The 1,059-nt window shown below is 35.7% G+C and overlaps 1 protein-coding gene across 1 annotated transcript; it reads left to right on the plus strand.

Moving 5' to 3' along the window:
* Nucleotides 1–216: 216 nt before the first annotated feature.
* LOTGIDRAFT_116487 (hypothetical protein) lies at nucleotides 217–420 on the plus strand (the record flags this gene model as incomplete). The annotated part of the gene is made up of 1 exon (XM_009055250.1): nucleotides 217–420. A coding segment is annotated over one exon (204 nt), but the record flags the coding sequence as incomplete, so codon positions are not given.
* Nucleotides 421–1,059: the final 639 nt, after the last annotated feature.

Genomic DNA, 1,059 nt, shown 5'->3' on the forward strand with positions numbered 1-1,059 from the left:
ACCATAATACTGTCAACCCAGCCGGTATACCCTCGCCTTATACCATAATACCTGTCAACCCAGCAGGTATACCCTTGCCTTATACCATAATACTGTCAACCCAGCCGGTATACCCTCACCTTATACCATAATACTGTCAACCCAGCCGGTATACCCTCGCCTTATACCATAATACTGTCAACCTAGCCTGTATACCCTCGCCTTATACCATAATACTGTCAACCCAGCCGGTATACCCTCGCCTTATACCATAATACCTGTCAACCCAGCAGGTATACCCTTGCCTTATACCATAATACTGTCAACCCAGCCGGTATACCCTTGCCTTATACCATAATACTGTCAACCCAGCCGGTATATTCTGAAAGGCATATTCTTGCCATATACATTTGCTATATACTGAACAATTTCAGTCATTAAAATAAACTCTTTTAAGTTTCTACTCCTTTTTAACATCAATTTTAACACTTTCTCTGTTGTATTTACTTACATATATAAACATTTAAAAATAGTTATATATACGATATATTTCCTTTTAGTATACTCTAGTCATATACTCTAGTCATATACTGTCCAAAATTCAGCCATTCAATAAACTCTTTAAACAATTTATTACTTCTTTTTGTTGCCTTAAATTCAAACACTGACTTTCTCTGATACATAACCATTTAAAAATAGTTATATATACGATATATTTTCTTTTAGTATACTCTAGTCATATACTCTAGTCATATACTGTCCAAAATCAGCCATTCATAGCTTGATGGTCGTGTCTTATTGCTCAGTTTTAATTCCAGTCTATTCTTGTGATCAGGAAGGGAAGGCTACATCACAGTTGGCTTTTTCTCTCTTGATACATTTTATTCATTGCTGCCTCTCAACTTGTCTACAACTGATATCTGTCAGTCCGTTATAGGCAGTTGACTTGGATAGTCGGTTCTTCGGTGACTATTGGAAAAAAGTTATCGAAGAGATATCTAACAATCCAATAGTAGTACTGGTTACTAAAAGTGTGATTTAGTAAGGTAGTTATTACTATCAATATTTGTTAGAAGAGAT

Source organism: Lottia gigantea (genome assembly GCF_000327385.1).
Source record: "Lottia gigantea unplaced genomic scaffold LOTGIsca_24, whole genome shotgun sequence".
NCBI classification, from domain to species: domain Eukaryota; kingdom Metazoa; phylum Mollusca; class Gastropoda; family Lottiidae; genus Lottia; species Lottia gigantea.